An 18,872-nucleotide genomic window follows, 5' to 3' on the forward strand; every position below is an offset into this window, starting at 1 on the left:
ATTCTTGTGATTGGTGCACACACTTCTGTGTTGGTATAGATTCAGATATTTCAGCAATACTTTTGATGATCTCAGGGTGAGAGTGTATTGTTGAGTGTACTAAGGCCAGAACTTTCAAGAGTGGTGAGAATTTTGTGCATCAGAATTCATATTTAAATAATGTTCTCTATAGCTTTTGCAATATTTTTTGATATTTGAATACAGTGGTGCCTCGCAAGACGAAAAGAATCCGTTCCGTGAGTCTCTTCGTCTAGCGGTTTTTTCGTCTTGCGAAGCATCCCTATTAGCGGCTTAGCGGCTTAGCGCTATTAGCGGCTTAGCGGCTAAGCGGCTATTAGCGGCTTAGAAAAAGGGGAAAAAAGGGAAAAGACTTGCAAGACGTTTTCGTCTTGTGAAGCAAGCCCATAGGGAAATTCGTCTTGCGCAGCGCCTCGAAAAACGGAAAACCCTTTCGTCTAGCGGGTTTTTCGTCTTGCGAGGCATTCGTCTTGCGGGGCACCACTGTAATCTCCAAACATCATGAACACTCTTTCTTCAGGGAAAACATCAATGACAATGTGGATAGGACTAAACTCAATGTTAAATAGCACAGAGCCCATGGAACACACATTTTGCATATCTGGGAGGAACACAAGCAATTCAGCTTCAATCTCAGAACAAATTTTATTCTGATTTTGTTTTTCACAAACATTTTAGTATGAAGGCATCATTTGTTAGAGTTTTCAGTTATGTATGGCACAGACAAAAGGAAAAGAACAGATTCATCAGCAATTCCAGCATTTAAATGTCAGATTAACAAAAGAGGCTTGTGTTAACCCTATTTAGCAGTCTATATTAGAAGATATTTTGCAAGCAAGAGACTACATTTATTTGCATTGAAGTAAAAACATATTTTTGATCAAGAAAATTACATTTTTTTTCTGACTTTCTTTATATCACAAATGTCAGGGTAAGGCAAATCCTTGATGAATTGTATGATAAAAATCCTATTTCCCAAGAAAATATATCCAACGTATTTTGCTAACTTTGTCATTTTAAAAGCAAAGCGAACATGCACTGCATATAGAGAAATGTCTTCTTTGAAATCAAGTGCATAAGCAGAACAGTGTTAATTCACAAAAGAGGCTTTTCAGTGCTTCAGGGAGAGATTTACAGTTAGCTGCAGTGAATAGTATGCGGTCCAATATTAGAGAAAGTAATGTCCCAGACATCTCATCTGTAAACTTTTTATGAAAAGGAAACTTGTCAATCATCAGAACAGTTGCTAGCATAGAGTCTCCCCCCTCAGTGTAGAAATGAGGACATGAAAAGGACACCTAGGAACAATAACGTTAAGATAATAGTTTTTGGATGCAAACACAAGTAATATAGGGCCTCTGTTCTCCATGTGCAAAGTATTGTGGAGGCAGCCAGGATGGGGGGGCGGTATATCTTTTAGATGTCAGTAAAACTTGGTGTTAATGTAAGAGTTCACACATTTTAATATCTTCTATAGAGCCTACTGTGCGTGTGTTTCTCTAAGCTCTAACAGAATCTACTCAGGCTGTATTAAGAGTGTTCTGTGTGCAGCGGTAGCTGAGAAAATGGGAATTGTATTATTGCCTGCATTATTTAGTTTAAAAACGCCCACCCCGCCTGATCTGAAAGCACATACAGCCCTACATTCCCAAATGAGAAAATCGTAAGTCACAGAGTCAAATCTGACACCAGACTGTTGCGATTTAATCGACGTTCCCCACCTTTGCCGTCTGAGATTCTGTGTTTGCTTCACACTTCGTGATAGCATCCTGAGGCAAAACTTTCAGAAAGAAGCACCACTGTTAAGGAGGACCAAGGTTAAGTGGAAATGGCAATGAAATTACTGCCATGTGCAATGGGGGCGGGGGGCAGATAGGCTCCAATCCAAGTATTTTGGAAGTTAATTATGTCGTGCACCTCTCCATTTTCAGTAGAAGTTCAAACAGCTTTTCGTGTCTCTGCATATTTTTCTACATTCCTCTATTGTCTAGCCTGGTCCCCTTTTTGTCTGCTCCTTTCTAAAACATAATTACAATGCTGCCTGAGGGGATTTAGATGCCAGTAGGCTTTGGTTCTCCACTACATACAGAGATGAGGCTTTTTGGAGGAATAATTTGCTGCTGCTGCTGTGCACTGGCCCAGTTGGATCTTCATGTTCACAGATACCACCTACAGGCACACTCGCCAAGCAGCACCAAACATATGGCTAAGGGTGGAGGCAGGAGGCATAGTCTGGATTTAACCCCATGCACCTCGAAGCTCATGTCCAGCTTTGATATTTTCTGTAGAATCTACTGTGTGTACTTCTAACTAAGCTCTTTAAAATAGACTACTTAGCCTGCATAAGCACGTGCCTGTATAGCACAAGCCGAAAGAAAATGAGAAACTATATTATTGCGTGCACATTGCTTATTTTCAAAAACACACGGGGAGGAATTCAGCTTCACTTTTCTGATTGTTCTGCCAGGAACCTACCGGATAGAACCATCTCCCCTATCTTCCCCCCAGGGGTTCTCCTGAACCCCCCACAACCAATTCAAGGGGTGCTTGGTGGGGCACGGGGAACCTCACTGCACAAGCAGAGGTTCTTGTGCATGGCGTCCACTGATGGGACTCCTTAGTCGAATCTCACCCATACAACTTTACAATCCCATATGGGGGGAAAAATTGGCTCACATGATGTAACATTCCAAATTATGGCTTAATGGGATTCTGGAGAGTTCACAGTTGCTCTATTATTTATTATTGAATTTATATACTGCTTTGTTCCTCTCCACTCTCTTTTTTACTGCCACGTCATGCAGAGCTAAGCCAATGTTTGGCTGAGCATATCAACTCGACTGAGGGCTCGTCCACACTTCTGAGGTTTCCCCCTTTGCCTCTCTGCTTTCCTGGGGAAAACCTGCTCCTTAGTGCTAAATTGGAGGCAACGTCAATCTGGAGAAAACCCAAATTGCCATTTGCTCCAATTGAGCATAAAGAATGGTTTTCCCTAGAGGAAGGCAGCAGGGCAGGAAGTGTGGATAAGTAGTGAGACACATGTGAGTCACTAAAGGGTATCATTTAGGTAGCCCCATGTGTTGTGTGTGGGATTTTTACAAAGCCCCACCACCTCAAATTGGATCAAATTGGGCAAGGTAATCCATTCTCTGAAGGCTGCTTCCACATGCAGATTGCTTCTGCTTATTTGGGGTGTGTCTTGTGACATATAGCTTGCTAGTCCTTCGATCACAGTACGTGGAATCTACCAGAAATGATAAATCAACACAAAGAGAAGGGAGGTGGGGCAGAAAACATAAAAAAGATACTTCTGATTCCAGTTAGCAGGAATGGAAAAGAAGAGGCACAGGAGCTCCACAGGTATAATGGGAGACTAAAATACATTCTTACTAAGTATAGCAAAATATCAGACGACATGGATTTAAATGTAACCCATACAATTTATTATACAGGGAACCTAGGTTCATATTAATGCTGATTCCAGATGGAAAAAAAATATCTTACTTTCTGGACATCACCGCAACAGATGGTTGAAAATGACAGGTGAAATTAGCAATAGACGATGCCATGTTTTCATAGCACAGTGTTTCTTTCCCCTGCCCATACATTGGCAACACAACTATAGATCACAATGGAAACAGCAGCCTTGGCTTGGTAACCCACCTCCGTGGCATGCGGTAAACTAATTCATATTTCCTTATACAATTGTGGAAGCTTAAAATATGTTTACTACTTTGTTACAAATTCAAGTTGGCAAAACTGGAAGAAAAAGAGTAGGGCTGATAGATTTTAGCTTAATTTCACACACACAAACCCTACACCTTTATTGTTTGGGGTTGTTGCTGTTGTTTTGAAAATCCCTAAAATTATTTTAGGACTGTGGAGGATGGTGTCTATGCATAATAAGTTAAACCAGAATCTCATAATGTAAAAACATTCCTCTAATTGTTTTTAACAGCAGTTGGAAAATAGTTTTCAGAATATCAAACCATGGACTCATGCTGTGTGTTCTTTCAATCTTGCAAGTAGGGTATCATTTTAATTTACAGTGTGGTTGAAAAATGAATGTAAAATTCTTGTTTTTAAGTCGAGCACAGCATTTGCGAGCAGAACAGATGACATATGGTACAACATTCGTCACCAAATAACTGTTAATTGCATTTTTATGTATTAAAAAGTGTGCATATGCAGTTGAAAATATAACAAGAGTTGACAAGAAATTGTTAAAGCCAGAAGCCACATTTTATAATGTGCTAGATGCAGAATATCAGCTCTCCCTCTCATCAGAGGGCACCAAAAGTGATAGTAATGTTCCGTATCTTAACTGACCATTACTAGATAATAAAATATTGGGCCATGTGGCAACACAATTGGGGTACAAAAATGTTTCACGCCGTGAGTAGTTTAGCAAAGGATTTGCTAACTACGGAAATTGATTGTCATATGAAAAGTCAAGTTAGTCTAGAAACTCCATAGCCTATGTCTCTTTTTTTTGCCCATGAGTAACCTCATACATCTATGAAGGATAACTTAAAATGCACCCGACAGCCAATTCAGTTGTCACCAGCCCACTACATGAAGTGTACTGATAAACACAGGAGTAGCAATGCTTGCAAGCCTCTTATCAGATGGATTGGCTCAATCTTAGGGAGAATCTCCATATGGAAATATTTTCCAACCTCTGGTTTGCATAAGGCTACCTGCAGGCAACTTCAACAACACCAGAAATGTTTGTTTGAGCAGATTCCACATGGCAGCAGTAATATCTGACACGAGGGTCCTGAAATCTCCATTCACACGCCTCTATGCATTTCTAGTTCTTATACTTTCCCCGCTGCCCATAGAAAAGTATAACAAGCCGAACACTACGAGGCACTGGCCTTGACAGGCTGACAAGTACCAGTATGGCAAAGGATATGAACATTCCCCTAGACCTCTGAGGATTTCTAACAACGTTTAAAGGTCATTCACACATGTTGCCTTGAAGAGGTATTAGAGCTGAGAAATAATATTTAGGGCGTGTGTGTGCGCGGACATATTCTGCAGAGGGGCTTAGATTTTCAAAAGAAGATGAAAAACATACAGGGTCGAAGCAAAGAAGATTGAACCAGGACATTGTAACCAAAGTAGAGAAGCGTCATGTTGTGTACTGAATAAAACGAAACAAAGACGAGAAATGAATGGAAAGGATCCTTGTCCTTAGTCCCCCTCCCCCCACCCCGCACTCTCCTTGATGTGCTGTTGTCTGCTAGTCATAAAGTTGTCGTATAGTGCACCAGTGACTGCAGTTCTTGTTCCACTCTCCTCTTCTCTTCTTCTCTCAGCATGGTCGTCTGCAGGGATGGAAATAATGATGATGATAATGATAATAATAATAATAATTTATTTATACCCCACCCATCTGGTTGGGTTTCCTCAGCCACTCTGGGCGGCTTCCAGCAGAACACTAAAATACAAAAACCTATTAAACATTAAAAGCTTCCCTAAACAGGCCTGCCTTCAGATGTCTTCTAAAAGTTTGGTAATTATTTTTCTCTTTGACATCTGGTGGGAGGGCATTCCACCGGGTGGGTGCCACTACCAAGAAGGCCCTCTGCCTGGTTCCCTGTAACTTGGCTTTTTGCAGCGAGGGAACAGCCAGAAGGCCCTCGGTGCTGGACCTCAGTGTCCGGGTAGAATGATGGGAGTAGAGACGCTCCTTCAGATATACTGGACCGAGGCCGTTTAGGGCTTTAAAGGTCAGCAGCAACACTTTGAATTGTGCTAGGAAACGTACTGGAAAGAAAACAACTCATCATGAAATTACTGTAATGTCACAGAACTCTACAGGACCACCGACAACATACTTTTACCTGTGTTTTCGGAAGGCTACTTCTGACATTACATTTTAGTAGTCCTGGCTTTGCAAATATGTGGAGGAAAAACTGAGGAGCAGCTGCCTCCTGGACCCTTCTGTTTGGTGGTTTGGCTCTGGCCTGCATTCTGCACCAGCAAACTTACCGGCTTAACTTAAGGATTTCTAATTTTGGAACTGGGGCATAAGCTTTTCCCATATACAGTAGTACCTCGGGTTAAGTCCTTAATTCGTTCTGGAGGTCCGTATTTAACCTGAAACTGTTCTTAACCTGAAGCACCACTTTAGCTAATGGGGCCTCCCACTGCTGCTGCGCCGCCGGAGCATGATTTCTGTTCTCATCCTGAATAGAGGTACTATTTCAGGGTTAGCGAAGTCTGTAACCTGAAGCGTATGTAACTTGAAGCGTATGTAACCCAAGGTACCACTGTAGTTTTTAGGTTGTATGCTATTCACTAAGAAGTTACCGGAACATCTTCTCACCTCTCTGCAAACTTGGTGCAAACAAATTGGGATGGATGCTCAATAAGCAGCAAGTCCAAGTAAGGAGTTAAAAAATATTAATAAAAAAAGTCCTAAGCGTGCACTAACAGCAGCCAGCTTTGTCTTATGAATGCTGGTCACAGAGGTGCAACAGGGTGACAAATTGTAATTAATTGTAATCGGGTTGCACCGTTTTTGTGGGTGGAGATGCTTGTCTCGCAGTGAAATGAGCATGGCAGTGAGCTAGTAGATGTATATTACAAATGCAGTATTTGCTATCCTTTGTGACATCCATATTTTTAACCACCAGCATTACCATGAACTATTGCACTTAATTATGAGGATGTTAGAAACTGATTATCACAGAGTAATTAAATGGTGAGCTTGCATCCAAAGCATTATTAGCATCAGTTATTAATTTTGAATCACCTTGAATTATCTTCGTGGTGCATCATAAAGCTTATGCTTCCTTTTTTTGATTAGCTTTGTGGGAACTGAAAGGAAGGAAGAGAGTGATCTCATCTGCTTAGAACGTGTGTTTCTAGCCGTCACAAAGTTCTAATCTTTTGCCTACTTGCTATTTTTAAAAGCTTCTGCGGGCGAAAGTGGAAGGACTCTGAGAAACATCGCCTAATGATATAAATATGAATTAGAGATAGTTTTTTGTTTTGTTTTTTAAAAAATGGCTTATTCAATTAGTGATTCCTTATAGTTTCTTTAGTGCAGATGACAAAAGCTTTTTGATCAGACAAGGCGATAACACTAGACTCTGTAAAAGGTCTGCAGTGAAAGGGATTATTTGTTCTGAAGTTTTCCCCATCTTCCTGAGCTTTTTCTCTGCATATACGGGCATACCTGGCTGGGTTCCTCTCTCTCTCCTCCTCCAGGCTTCTTTGCTATTACGTTATCTTTTATTATAAGTAAGTAATTATACTGCTTCATGTTTGGTTAAGTATTATTTTATCCTATCTTCCATCTCTTCAACTCATTACCCTGCATGAGTTTCTCATATATTTTATCTGTGTCCTTCATTCCCCCAATTTCTTGTTACATGTATATTATCTTTTCACTACTTCGTCAACATATCTATCTCATCTTAAGATTCCAAAGTATGAATGAGCCTTTCGGCTGAACAGACAGCACCTTTGTGGATGCCCTGTCTCTTAAATAGAGTTTCCTGTTTCAACCAAACTGGGAAACTGTGGCTAAGGGCCTCAGAACAAACAAGAATATTAAGCCAACCTCCAACCATGGCTGGTAATAACTTCAGTGTTAAACTACAGTTAGTAGAAGGCTTTCTGGCTTTTTTGTGTGGCTCACATGAGGAGAGGAGGGAAGAACCTGTTTGTGTGGCCAAAAGATGGCATTCGTACCTCAATTTATTAAACCAAGATAGGAGTGTCTGTACTTTTGTCCATTCTTTCCTTTGTTTTGAATAAACATTTATTTAAAATATCTGTATTTATACGTGTGCACAAGTTGCTCGACCTTCTAGTGGAGACTTTAAGGCAGCAATCCTACCTGAAAATAGTTCCTATTAAACTCAGTGAGACTTATTTCTTAGCCTATATGCACTGTAAACAAAGTTTCACCTGCAATATAAAAATAAATAAATTGTGGTTGCCGTCTCTGCAACCCTGGTCAAGTCTATCTAACCATGACTAATACATGAAGTACTGAGGTACAAGAGTAGGTTAAGTTTTGAATGATTGCTCCCACCTTCTGCAAATCAGATATTTTTATTTCCACGAGAATGAAACATACAAAGATTCAATGGAATTGGTTAATAACTTTCTTTTTTCTTTTTTTTTTTTTTGCTTGTTAATTCCACCTGATATCTCCTAATGCATATATTTGTGGGGAAAATAAATAATTCAATTCACTACTCAGTGAAAAAGAGTGTCTTTCCATTTAGATGAAAGCAATTTATAGAAACTAGTTATATTTTTCTGCTCAATGGAGGTCATAGCCTTTCAAACTATTTCTAAAATGGCAAGCACTTGATAGCTTTATTTTTAGTATATAAATGCCGAGAGAGAGAATAAAAATGGATTAGATGGTGAAACTGAAAAAAAGAATTTCAATGTAGCATTTTAATTGTTATGCTGTGTGTGGCCTCCCCTCCTTTTTGCCTGACAACTTTTTAAACGGAGGCTATAGCAGGGCCCTATTTCTTTCTCCCATCTGCAGCACTGCAGTATATTGTCAATATACTGACAAGGACAAAAAGGTACACGTAGTAATAAGACGCTTTGAAAATCTCTGTGACAGAACTGCCACTGTTACAAAGCTTCTATATTTGGTTTTGAGATACACAAAATCCCATTATGAGTGTAAAAAACACATCACGGTCTGTATGATATTGGTATATTGTAACAAGCATTACAAAAGAATGGTAGAAACGGATTTGTTTCTCTCTCTGTGTGTGTGTAGTACCCATCTTCCAAAGTGCTCTCAAAACTGCATTTTATAATTAGGGTGTGACAGGAATTTGTCTTATTTCAGCAAGCCACAGGTTGTTGTTTTTCTATCTAGGAATGCAGCTGATATGTGTGTGCCAATATTTGTGAGTAATTATTATTATTTTATTTATTCTGTAACCAAACTCTGAATTGGCACATCTTTTAGGGTATATATATATAGCAGGACAGTTCAAAAGCCAGTCTACTGCAAAGATTAATTCTAGCCAGTATGTACCGTATTTTTCGCTCCATAGGGCGCACCTAGTTTTTAGGGGGGGAATAAAGGGGGGAATTATTTCCTCCCCCCAGGTCCAGGAGCGGCAGCAAGATTGCACGCAACCTCGCCACTGCTCCTGGAGCTTGCGGGGCTGGGGGCCGGGGCCGGGGAAGCCCGAGCTTCCCCCAGCCCCCAGAACAGGCAGCTTTCTGCAAGCCTTCCGAGCACAGTGGGAACTCCCGCCGCGCTCAGAAGGCTTGCGGATGGCTGCCTGAAGCCCGGCAAGTGCAGTGGGAGTTGGCGCAGTGCTCACCAGGCTTCAGGCTGCAGGCTGCTTTCCGCAAGCCTGCATTCGCCCCATAGGACGCACACACATTTCCCCTTCATTTTTGGAGGGGGAAAAGTGCATCCTATAGAGCGAAAAATATGGTATTGCTTATCATCTTCCTAAACTAATTCAACATGCTCATTCTGCAGTGCTATTTTTCTAGAAAAACTTCACCATGAACATCTCCTTTGTTCTCTTAAAATGGCAATGGCATACACCTAAGAGATGCTGGAACAGAGTTCCTGTGAGTTCCAGCTTTAAAAAGGTCATCATTCTTAACTGCTCACATTGCTTTTGCTGGAGTTTTGTTGGTCTAATACACACACACACATGTTGTGAACCTCCCTGTGATCTTCAGATGAAGGGTGGTATACAAATAAATAAAATATACATATCTAAGGGGTTGCCAAGCTTTTGGGGCTGTAGGGCATGTCAACCGAGGAAACAGACACAGGCACAACACAACCTGCTTCTTTCAAGAATAAACTGAGCAAGAAGCAGGTGGAGGAAATCCTGTGGGTTCAAGCAAATGTCTCCCTGGGCACATCTGTGCCCAGGGGTCCCACCTTGGTGACCACAGAATACATCCTCTCTTGGGATGTCATCCAGAACGCTGTTACCAGATTTATTTGGCAACTAATTTCCATTTTTTATATATATTTTTTAAAAAATTGTATGTAGGTCACATTGTTGTAATTCTAGACACGCTTAACTTGGAATTCGTCCTATTAAACTGAATGTCTTCTGAGAGGACATGTGTAGGATTTCATGGTTAATCATAGACCACTTTAGCCCCCTTCCCTTTACATTTCTGTATATACAGTAATATATAGAGAGATGATCACTCATTTTCATGGGTAGGATATTATAAAGATCAGACACAGTAGTGGCATATCTGCTGTAGCAGAATCTCTCCCCACCCCTTTTGCATGTGAAGTGATGTCATGGCCAATTCAGAAAAAGCATTATTTTTCTTCATCACATAGATAAATGGAAGGTGAATCTGGCATGACTCTGAAACAACTAGCAGCTGTGTCTGAAATGGTGGCAGCTCTTCTTTTCTTTTTTTTCCATTCTCTGCAAACATGAAAATGGTTGCAGCTGTAAAGTTTGGTTCATACCAGTTATTTACTCAGATACTCATATAATGGAGTTCTGTTGCCCATACATATCTTCAGCCCTTGACAGCTGGGACTGAATGTGTGATTGGCACATATACAATCTCCTGAATTTTAGAATTCTGGAATGTAAGTGTGATTCATGCTCCTTTTCTTTTGTTTTTCTTGGTTTCTACAGGCCCAAAACTTGCAGAAAGACTATACATGAATCATACATGAGCCAGCTAATGAAAAGAAAGAATAACGACAGAAAAGAAAAGTGAATTGACTTACCTACAAATTAATTGTCTGTCTGGGTTTCTGTAGGTTCATCTGTGTCTTCAGCCTGACTATTCATTTCAACTACAAATTAAATAGTAGTAAGATTATACTTTTGCACATTTTTATTAGCACTAGTAACTGAACTATATCCTTATTTTCAGAGCAATCCATTGCATTTCCAAACATCAATATGTAATACAAATTTATTTGAACTGCTAGCACTTCTATGAGAAGTTCCACACCTCAAAGCCCAATTCCACTTTCTTTAAATAGGAATGTTGCTATAATTGCTGTGAATCTGGCACCCTCCAACCCCCAATTTGAAATACCACCTTTGATATTATCACTAATGTTATTTGGTGCAATTTTTACATGAAGAATATTCAGATGTTGCAATGTTTTCATTTCCAATCTCACAAGATTGGGAGAATCCAATAGCTGCATCACAGCAGGACCTGATAGGCAAAACAGTATTTATCAAGCACTACAGTCAAATGCTATATAATGCAGGTCCAGGCAGCAAGTATGCTTCCCACTTTATTTCCTTTATTCTTCATGAGCTCCTTCATTGTCTGACTACTGAAGAAATGCTCTGAGACACAGGCCACAGAGCCCTACACAGGGATGATTCTCTGAGCTGCTACTCTATGCAGAAGAATTTGCACAGGCACCCAAGACATGCTGTTATTATTTTTCCTTACTCCATTAATATCTCACAATGGGTTACAGCAATTTTAATACAATTAAAATAGAATTTTAAAAACAAATTACAGTCACAAGAATAGGGTGGCTCCTATATACCGTATTTTTCTGTTTATAAGACAGAATTTTTGGGACTCAAAATTAAGAAAATGTACTATGCACTACCCAGCTGAACTATTAAAAATTTTAAAAGATGATGCTGTTAAGGTGCTACATTCAATATGCCAGCAAGTTTGGAAAACTCAGCAGTGGCCAAAGGATTAGAGAAGATCAGTCTACATCCCAATCCCAAAAATTGCACAATTGCACTCATTTCACATGCTACTAAGGTTATGCTTAAAATTCTACAAGGCAGGCCTTGTATGTGGACCGAGAACTCCCAGAAGTGCAAGCTGGATTTCAAAGGGGCAGAGGAACCAGAGACCAAATTGCAAACATGCGCTGGATTATGGAGAAAGCTAGAGAGTTCCAGAAAAATTCTACTTCTGTTTCATTGACTATGCAAAAGCCTTTGACTGTGTCGACCACAGCAAACTATGGCAAGTTCTTAAAGAAATGGGAGTGCCTGATCACCTCATCTGTCTCCTGAGAAATCTCTATGTGGGACAAGAAGCTACAGTTAGAATTGGATATAGAATAACTGATTGGTTCAAAATTGGGAAAGGAGTACAGCAAGGCTGTATATTGTCTCCCTGCTTATTGAACTTATATGCAGAATTCATCATGCGAAAGGCTGGGCTGGATTAATCCCATGCCAGAATTAAGATTGCCGGAAGAAATATCAACAACTTCAGATATGCAGATGACACAACCTTGATGGCAGAAAGTGAGGAGGAATTAAAGAACCTTTTAATGAGGGTGAAAGAGGAGAGCGCAAAATATGGTCTGAAGCTCAATATCAAAAAAATGAAGATCATGGCCACTGGGCCCATCACCTCCTGGCAAATAGAAGGGGAAGAAATGGAGGCAGTGAGAGATTTCACTTTCTTGGGCTCCATGATCACTGCAGGTGGTGACAGCAGCAGTCACAAAATTAAAAGACGCCTGCTTCTTGGGAGAAAAGCAATGACAAACCTAGACAGCATCTTAAAAAGCAGAGACATCACCTTGACGGCAAAGGTCCGTATAGCTAAAACTATGGTTTTCCCAGTAGTGATGTATGGAAGTGAGAGCTGGAGCAAAAAGAAGGCTGATTGCCGAAGAATTGATTCTTTTGAATTATGGTGCTGGAGGAGACTCTTGAGAGTCCCATGGACTGCAAGAAGATCAAACCTCTCCATTCTGAAGGAAATCAGTCCTGAGTGCTCACTGGAAGGACAGATCCTGAAGCTGAGGCTCCAATACTTTGGCCACCTCATGAGAAGAGAATACTCCCTGGAAAAGACCATGATGTTGGGAAAGATGGAGGGCACAAGGAGAAGGGGACGACGGAGGATGAGATGGTTGGACAGTGTTCTCGAAGCTACCAGCATGAGTTTGACCAAACTGTGGGAGGCAGTGGAAGACAGGAGTGCCTGGCATGCTCTGGTCCATGGGGTCACGAAGAGTCGGACACGACTAAACAACTAAATAACAACAACTATGCACTATCCGTGTATAAGACAACCCTTTATTTTATACTTCAAAAATGTAGGAAAAAATATAGTCTTATACACAGAAAACTACGGTATATATCATTCATGGGCCAGGGAAAGAGGTGTGTCTTCAACATACAACAAAAACTACAGAATGAAGGTGCTGGATGCACCTCGGTGGAGATGGAGTTTCACAACTTAGGAGCTGCCAAAGAGAATACCATCTCCCAGTCTTCCCACCGCACCAGAGCTCCTGAGGCTGGTGGAACTGCCAAGAGGGCTCACACTGCTGATCTTAAAAGTGGAGAGGGTGTGAACAGAATTAGGTGATCTTTCAAACAATTGCAGCCTAAGCCATTTCGGGCTTTTTAAACACTAATGTGTTTGAATTCGGCCATGCAACTCTTTCAATTTGGAACTGGGTTTCTAAATGGAACCCCAATCAGCAATGTGACGACTGCATTTTGGATCAGTTGCAAGTTTCTTTCAAGGCCAGCCCCACGCAGAGTGCATTGCAATAATCCAGTCTTGAAGTTCCCAGGCACGGCGGCAGCAGCTTTAAATGGTGTTGCCTGTCCACATTATTGACAGTGACCAGAAAAAATAGAGAATAGGGAGCTGGGCATTTAATTGGATTGAGTCATTTAATGGGATGATTGATTGATGTACGATGGTGGGGAAGAATGAGTTGATTTTCTTTTGCTTCATTGCGAATCAGGTTTTGTTTTTTTGAAAAGTTGAAATTTATACTTTTTAGCTCATTTTCATTTTTAATTATTTTGCTTGAATTTAGTCCTTTACTATGGATTTTCCTTGCATTTTTTTGCAGCTGATTTTTCTTTGACAATGTTTATTTTGATACTGACAAGGATGCTCTACTTTGTTTGGTTTTATAGAATGTGGAAATTCTCTCCTTTTTGTTTTGGTATTTGCTGTGTATTTAAGATGTTTTAACCTATGTTGTAAACTGCTTTAGAGTTTTGTTTAACTACGAGCGGTATATAACTGGTCCAAATATAAATAAATAAATAAGTAAGTAAGTAAGTAAGTAAGTAAGTAAGTTGGATGCCATACATATCTAGGCAAGGATATAAACTGGGTTTGGCCTTCAAATAAAATTTCTATCAAAAATAAATAAAATGTCTATCCACTCAAATCTCTTTTCCAATGGGAACTGGAGATGTGCATCATTAGCCGGACAGGGAACTCATGGGCAAGAGAAAGTTTCTATTAAGGCAGTCCAGGAAGACATTAGTCATTTCCATCAACCATAGTTATGTCTGGTCCTGTCTTATTTTCAATAGCTGGGAATGGGGATAAATCCCCTACAATGAGAGACACAGACCAAAACAAACCTGAACTAACACAACATGGCTGAAATCTGATTCTGCAGTCACACCAGTCAATTATCTGCTTTGGTGTTGTGGGCAGTTTCTACTCATATGCCAAGCAAACAGAAAGGGATCGAAATTAAAAAGGAACCTGAGCTCTAACCTTTGTATAATTCAGGCTTCTTTTATATATAATGTCCTAAACCTCAGCTCCCTCACCATAATGCCTATTGTTGCGGTTTTGCAAAAGCAACAAATGCAGTTATTATAATACAGTTATTTGCCATTAGAAAGAACCAAAGACTGTAAATGGACTGTAAAACAGATAAGAGAAACATATGGTCTCTGAGATTTTAGTACTTCTGAATATACTTTCACAGCCTTTCTTCTGATTTGTTCCTGCAGGATTGAATGAGACCTTTCATAAGCTTTAATAACTTGTCCCTATAAAAGTCTCTGGAAGAAGCTGTTTTGGTACATCCATTGCTGATACTGGGAGTTTCCCAGGAAAGCTCTTGTGTGAAAGTTTTCAAATGGCCTGAAATAAATGCACACCTGAATGAAAGTTTGAAAATAAAGAAGACAAAAAAATGTAAATATGCTGGTCATATGCTATGAATATATCAATACACCTGCAAAGAGTCTGTTGAATTGCTTGTGAATTGTTCATTTGTATTCAACTTCCAAACTTGTCAGGATGTGTGTGGCTGCAATACAGTGGTGCCTCGCAAGATGAAATTAATCCGTTCCGTGAGGCTCTTCATATAGCGGTTTTTTCGTCTTGCGAAGCAAGCCCATTGACAGTTTAGCGAATTAGCACTATTAGCGGTTTAGCGGCTTTTAGCGGATCAGCTGTTAAGCGGCTTATCAGCGGATCAGCTGATAAGCGGCTTAGGGCTTAGGAAAAGGGGGGGGGGAGGGAAAAAACCCTGCAGGAACTCGCAAGACATTTTGTCTTGCGAAGCAAGCCCATAGGGAAATTCATTTTGCGAAGCGCCTCCAAAACGGAAAACCCTTTCGTCTAGCGGGTTTTCCGTCTTGCGAGGCGTTCGTCTTGCGGGGCACCACTGTACTAAACCTTTTACCAGTAGTGCACAGACTTTGTTCAAGGCTTAAATAATACTGCACACTCTATAGATATGTAGAAAAATAAGTGCTGCATCAACATGGTCGTCAGAATCCAGAATAAGCCCATTTTTTCCTCCTGCCAAATGTTCCACCAAACTTAAATCAAGGCAACGCTCACATAGAAACCTTGCTGCAGCTGCTGGCCTGATGCTTGATGGTGCTGTTCTGTTAAATTTCCCTTAATGGAATATCTAATTTGGATTGAACCTATTCATTCATTTTTTATTTGTTCTACAGATTTAAAGGGGGAAGGTGTGCTCTCCCAACCCTAAATCTGTGGCATAAGTTAGAATACATGGGAGATGCAACCTCGGAGGGCAACAAATGTCTCCTTAGAACACACTCCAAAGTGAAACATGCGTCTTTCTTTCTGCGGATTTTATTACAAAGAGGGCTACTGCAGTAATCTTTCATGAAATTTCTTAGCTTTCCATGGACAGCCAATCTCAACTACATGGGTGGCGCTGTGGGTTAAACCACAGAGCCTAGGACTTGCCGATCAGAAGATCGGCGGTTCGAATCCCTGCCACGGGGTGAGCTCCCTTTGTTCGGTCCCTGCTCTTGCCAATCTAGCAGTTTGAAAGCACATCAAAGTGCAAGTAGATAAATAGGTACTGCTTTGGCGGGAAGTTAAACGGCGTTTCCGTGCGCTGCTCTGGTTCGCCAGAAGCAGTTTAGTCATGCTGGCCACATGACCCGGAAGCTGTATGCCGGCTCCCTAGGCCAATAAAGCGAGATGAGCACTGCTGTTGGTCACGATTGGACCTAATGATCAGGGGTACCTTTACCTTTAAATAGAAATGCAATGCAGCTCACTACAGTGGGGAAGACAGTGACCAGTTAACCAGTGTACCTGCTAACCCCTGATTTCCCCTCTTTATGCTAGCATAGACTGGAGAGCCTGTAAAACAGAGGACTTATTTTAATAGAGGACTGCTGCAAAGTAGGACCTACAGATGCCCTAATGGTGGTGGCCGTTCCTCCTTGCTGCAGTTAACCACAATCCTGTGTCAGGATTGGCTCCATGAGGTGAGGGGTGCAAGTGGAGCCAAAGCAGCAGCCACCGTTCAGCAACAAAAGAAAAAGGAGGAGGAGGAGGAGGAGAATAAGAAGAGGAGGAGTTTGGATTTGATATCCGGCTTTGATACCCTAAGGAGTCTCTAACATCCTCCCTTCCTCCCTCACTCACAACAAACACTCTGAGGTGAGTGAGGCTGAGAGACTTCAGAGAAGTGTGACTAGCCCAAGGTCACCCAGCAGCTGCATGTGGAGGAGCAGAGACATGAACCCGGTTCCCTAGATTACAGATCTATCGCTCTTAACCACTACACCACACTGGAGGAACAACAGGAGGAAACCTTCACTTTCCTCACTACCCATGTAAATGGTAGCTTTGTCTTTGGAAGGGCACATTTGCTATGAGGATTTGAAAGGCAAAGAACACCTGGGGTCATGCTTCCCTTCTTCAGAGTTGCATCCCATGTGCAGCTTGCAATGGCTATCTTAGATCCCTAGTAGACAACTATACTTCTGAAGTATATAAGCAATAAATATACAGATAGATTTCAGGACCATGACAAAGTTTGATGCATGGTGTGCAAAATATTTTTAAAGGTAAAGGGACCCCTGACCATTAGGTCCAGTCATGGCCAACTCTGGGGTTGCGGCGCTCATCTCGCTCTATAGGCCAAGGGAGCCAGCGTACAGCTTTCAGGTCATGTGGCCAGCATGACTAAGCCGCTTCTGGCGAACCAGAGCAGCGCACGGAAACGCCGTTTACTTTCCCGCTGGAGCGGTACCTATTTATCTACTTGCACTTTGACATGCTTTCAAACTGCTAGGTTGGCAGGAGCAGGGACCGAGCAACGGGAGCTCACCCCGTCGCAGGCATTCGAACCACCGACCTTCTGATCGGCAAGTCCTAGGCTCTGTGGTTTAACCCACAGCGCCACCTGCATCCTGTAAAATATGTTTGCGTACACCAAATGCAATAAAGCACAATAGTAATCATGCAAGTCACCATTCATGCTCAGGAGCAGCTTGAAATACAACCTCCCCCCCAAATGTATTTTTTGTAATGTATTTAGATGAATCATGCTCAAAATGCAACTACTCAAATTAAATGAAAACTTAGTTATGTCTAAGCCAAAAGAAACTTGGTAAGACAAATACATAGTTTAAGCTTTGGATATCTGCAGCACCACGGAAAATGTATGTGTGTTATTAGGGGCTGAGGAGAAATATTCCTCAACTGGGATAATAGCCAAGAATAGACTGCTGGGTGTATTTTATTCCAATATATATTTTAAGAGCTTGGAAACTACCTATGGCATGCAGCAAAAGGACAATCCACCTGTGTTTACAACAAGCATTTATAATGCACATATCTCTGTAAGACAGAACCTCAAACTGACTAAACGGCCCAAAGGTGTTTGGAATGAGCTAACTGAAATGTATGTGTGTGAGTGAGAGAGAGAGAAGTGAGAGACTCTGTTTAGAGATATGGTTGACAGAAAGGAATGATGACATTCTCTAAATTCAAACGCAGCTAATTTTAATCCTTATCCTCTAATAGTGGCTGACTTATTTTCAAAGCGCACCAGGAGACTGTGGAGCTGGGAGGGAAGAGAGAACAAAAACACAAAATGCTTTTGTCTGCTCGTGCATATTTTCCTCTACGGCTGTGCAATGGAGTTCTTGGCATGGGCATGTCAGAGCTACAATCTTAGCCTTGACTGGTCATGCATTAAGTCCCATTGAAATTACAGTTGCGTAACTGATGGCAGTGCAGCATTCCTTGTGGCTAGCAATTAGTGCTGCTAAGCCGTTGCACAACCCAGGCTTTTAGTAGGCTACCTTTGAAGACTTGATGATATCATATTCTACCTGCGCATCAAAGGGTGAACTGTAATGCAGCCTTCACTCGTCTGAATGTGCCATTTATCTGGCAACAGCAAAGCTATTTGGAAACTTACTGTCATTACTTGAAATGTTTTCTGTATCACCCGGACCTTCGGGTTGCACCGGCTCTGCAGTATGTTTCCCTTTCTCTTCTCCTGCTCCTTTATAAATGACAAAGGGGGAGGGGGGACAACATGCAGAGTATTTGATTAATGTATCATTCACAGACGGAGTGTCCATTATTTTCTAGTCATAACACAGCTTTATGAATGTTACGATAGTGGTAGCCATTCAAAGAAAGGGCAAAGGTTTCTCTGAAAAGCGATAGCAAGGGAGGCATGGCTTTTTTAAAAAAGAATTACTTCAAAGCTGTTTCAGGATTGTGCTCTTTTGTTAAGTGGGACTGTTAAAACCTTTGGTGCAGTATGGACTTTCCTCTGGGCTGCCTGACTTTCTCTTCTCTGATCCTTTCTGAAGAATCTCCTCCTTGCAAAA

At 41.2% G+C, this 18,872-nt stretch overlaps 1 protein-coding gene across 4 annotated transcripts in view; it reads right to left on the minus strand.

Moving 5' to 3' along the window:
• Window positions 1-644: 644 nt before the first annotated feature.
• Window positions 645-18,872, minus strand: part of MACROD2 (mono-ADP ribosylhydrolase 2) — a 992,621-nt gene continuing 974,393 nt past the window's right edge. For 3 of the 4 annotated variants that reach the window (XM_079969958.1, XM_079969957.1, XM_079969960.1), the window contains 3 exons: window positions 18,452-18,538; window positions 10,754-10,822; window positions 645-5,351 (listed from right to left, as the gene is read on the minus strand). In XM_079969958.1, the coding sequence (XP_079826084.1) occupies window positions 10,761-10,822; window positions 18,452-18,538 (149 nt within the window). In that variant the 3' untranslated portion in view covers window positions 645-5,351; window positions 10,754-10,760. The remainder of the gene's footprint in view (window positions 5,352-10,753; window positions 10,823-18,451; window positions 18,539-18,872) is intronic. The other variant, XM_079969959.1, reaches the window with a different exon arrangement.

Source organism: Podarcis cretensis (assembly GCF_951804945.1).
Source record: "Podarcis cretensis genome assembly, chromosome: 3".
Lineage (NCBI taxonomy): Eukaryota > Metazoa > Chordata > Lepidosauria > Squamata > Lacertidae > Podarcis > Podarcis cretensis.